The 3244-nt window shown below is 30.5% G+C and overlaps 1 protein-coding gene across 1 annotated transcript in view; it reads left to right on the forward strand.

Moving 5' to 3' along the window:
* Positions 1 to 1776: 1776 nt before the first annotated feature.
* LOC111695008 (uncharacterized protein PB18E9.04c) overlaps positions 1777 to 3244 on the forward strand; it is a 5741-nt gene continuing 4273 nt past the window's right edge. Inside the window, exons 1-2 of the mRNA XM_023464137.1 lie at positions 1777 to 1856; positions 1940 to 2020. Of these exons, the coding sequence (XP_023319905.1) occupies positions 1782 to 1856; positions 1940 to 2020 (156 nt within the window). The 5' untranslated portion in view covers positions 1777 to 1781. The remainder of the gene's footprint in view (positions 1857 to 1939; positions 2021 to 3244) is intronic.

Raw genomic sequence — 3244 nt, forward strand, 5'->3', positions numbered from 1 at the left:
ATTGAAGGAAGATCGAGTGGATCTCTGCTTGAAGGATGATCGGGTGGATCTCTGATTGAAGGAAGATCGAGTGAATCGGGCAAAACCCGAACCTCGTGAATATTCGAGCCCGCCCCCAACAATATCGATTCCACCGACGAATTATTCAAATTTGGAACATTTTCATCAAGAGTTAAATTTCTCCCAAACACGGGATGAATAAATAAAATAATATTTACAAAATTTATTTTCATTCTGAAAATCCGTCTTCACTTGATGGTCATATTTTACAGGATTTAACAATCTGAAACGTAATTTAACATTGAAACAGAAATTGTCGTGTTAAATCTCACTTTCACTTAATTCGGTTTTATTGTTATTCCTGAGGTTGGATATTGGTTTATAAATATCAGGATAGATAGATATAGATAGAAGGAGGGTACAGATATGAACCTTATGGTTCTCAAGTAGAACTAGAACTAAACATAAGGCGAACATATTGCCCGGATATAATGACTTGAGTTCAAGTATATTTAGACGCTAACTTTGCATATTTTCCTTTGCAAAATACGGGTACTCTTTCATACATTAGGAGACAACATGTACATTTTATGTATAACATGTATTCTTAGTAGCTATGTATGAAGCAGTGTACATTTCCTCGTGCATGTTTATTCAGGAAGCGGTGTTTTTTCGTCTGTCTTACGTTCAACGTTGAGTTGTCTCCCTATTCAAACCGGTAACACAAAGAAGGCCTTTAGCCCCCCACTCCGCATATGTTGAGTCCGATCGGTCTTTATTTATATATAAACAGACTAACCGGCACTCTAGTATGCCGAGTCCATCAGCTCCTGATCCAATCAGCGTTCAGTAATGTGTTTGGTGTCTATTCTGAACCAATAGAAATTGCATAGCGGTAACATTTATCTTTCTATATATCTCACAATCCAATTAGAGATAAATCCTTATATCGGCGCTTTACACTAAATGGAAATATTTACTTCTACTGAATCTATAGTGCACCTGATATATAAATAGATAAAATGTACTTAGTTAGTTTTAGTTTATATCAAAAAGAACTTCATATGGCTCCACAGAAATAGGAATTCCTACGATTATAGAATATACTATCTGAAGTACCCGGCGTTTCCAGTGGAATTTTTTAAAATCGAATTTTGAAAATTGACCAGCTATAGCTAACATATATTCAAACAAATATATATGAGCAAAGAGCTTTATTATATAGATATTTTTAAGTTTATCGCCCGGCATTGATTACAATAATTATTCATACTTTAAAGCAACATTTCTACGTTTTGAGCATACTTAATTCTAAATTACCGTATTTTTAAAAATTAAGTTAATGGATTTTCTATTCAAATGTCGTTTACCGGAATATATCATATGTTCATGAAGAAAAAAACATAAACCATGTTTTGAAAAGAATGTACATAGATGTCTAGAAATAGGACAGGGAAGTATATACCTTCATTAGATACTTCAAGTTCCCCGGAAGATTTTTAAAGACTTGAATTAAGAGTTGTTAAAATGTATAAAAACAAGTCTACCCTTGGTAAATATCCCAGTTTTCTTCCAGGGACTTGGAAAAATTTTTATTTGGTAAAAACTATAGGTGAATGGTCCCTTTACAATGAATGAAGACACTTTTTTCTAATAGCGATGACAATATTAAAGATCTTTATGCAATGTAATAAAAATCATTAGATGTTGCTTATGACACATACTAGGTCACATTTCAATGATCTAAAATAAAAATAATGAAGTCTTCTTGTTGTTCAGTTATGTTCTACATAATGAACAAATATATTTATATATTTATTCTTATACGAACCTTAGTTACTCATCAGGAAACCATGGTAGGTAACTTAAATTTAGAATTAATACCTAGCTCTTACCTCAAATATCAGAACTTTCCCTTTGATAGCTTTATTTTTTCTAGGTAATCAAGAATAATTCATTGGATATTGAAAATAGTAATTGGACTTTTATGGAGAAATCTTTTCATTCATTGCAGCCATTGGTTTAATCCACAAATACAAATACAAACACAAACACAAACACAAACACAAACACAAACACAAACACAATTACAATTACAAATACAAATACAAATACAAATACAAATACAAATACAAATACAAACACAAATACAAATACAAATACAAATACAAATACAAATACAAATACAAACACAAATACTAATGCAAATACAAATACAAATACAATACAAATACAAATGAATAAATAAATAAATAAATACAAATTATCACTTAATTAAATGGAAACACATCCTTGAGTTCAAAAACGCCTATAGAAACTATAGAAACACACTAAAATAAACTAAAATAAACTAAAATATAAACGCCTATAGAAACTATAGAAACTATAGAAACTATAGAAACTATGGAAACTATAGAAACTATAGAAACTATAGAAACTATAGAAACTATAGAAACTATAGAAACTATAGAAACTATAGAAACTATAGAAACTATAGAACAGCTACAAAGACTATGGACAAACATCTTATTTCTTTAATTTAAACAACAAAAATGTATGTACAGGTTGGCCCAAAAAATAGGGATTAAGGTTTTTCAGCCCTTTCGATATTTTAAAAAGACTCGAAAATGTGATCCAGTATACTGTTTTAAATATTGAAAGGGTTCGTTAAAGTAAGATTTTTTGTCACGTAATCCTAATATTTGGCATAAAATTATGTCAAATATTAGAAATTTTCGAAAGTCTGTTAACAAATTACAAATTTTCTGAAATCCAAAGTATATTGGTAGTTTTCATCCTAGATCTCTATGATTGAAGAGAAGCGTCAAAAGAGGGGATGCAGTAATCCCGGCCTCGTGGTTGAGAACAGCTTTGATGGACCTTAGAACTAAGCGATTTTTTGCATGACATCAAATTGGGGACTCCTTAAGAAATAATTTGAAATATTAACCTCAAAGTAATCTTATTAAGTATTCATTATTATATTTATAAGCTTTTTTTCTAGAATATTGATTTGAACAGAATAATAAAAATTATTAACTGTTCAGAGTAAATAGAGAGGTTTTCGAACATTCAACATAGTTTTACGCCAAACGGAGGCATTAGACGATAAAAATGTTATTTTAACGACGCCTTCTAAAATTAAAAACTAAATTAAAGGGAGTGTTCGGGAAAAATGAAAGGGGGTATAGGCTCAATGCGATAAAAAAGCGCTTTTGATCGCTACTAATCTTACTTCTATCTG

This window comes from Eurytemora carolleeae, unplaced genomic scaffold (assembly GCF_000591075.1).
Source record: "Eurytemora carolleeae unplaced genomic scaffold, Eaff_2.0 scaffold147, whole genome shotgun sequence".
Classification (NCBI taxonomy): domain Eukaryota; kingdom Metazoa; phylum Arthropoda; class Copepoda; order Calanoida; family Temoridae; genus Eurytemora; species Eurytemora carolleeae.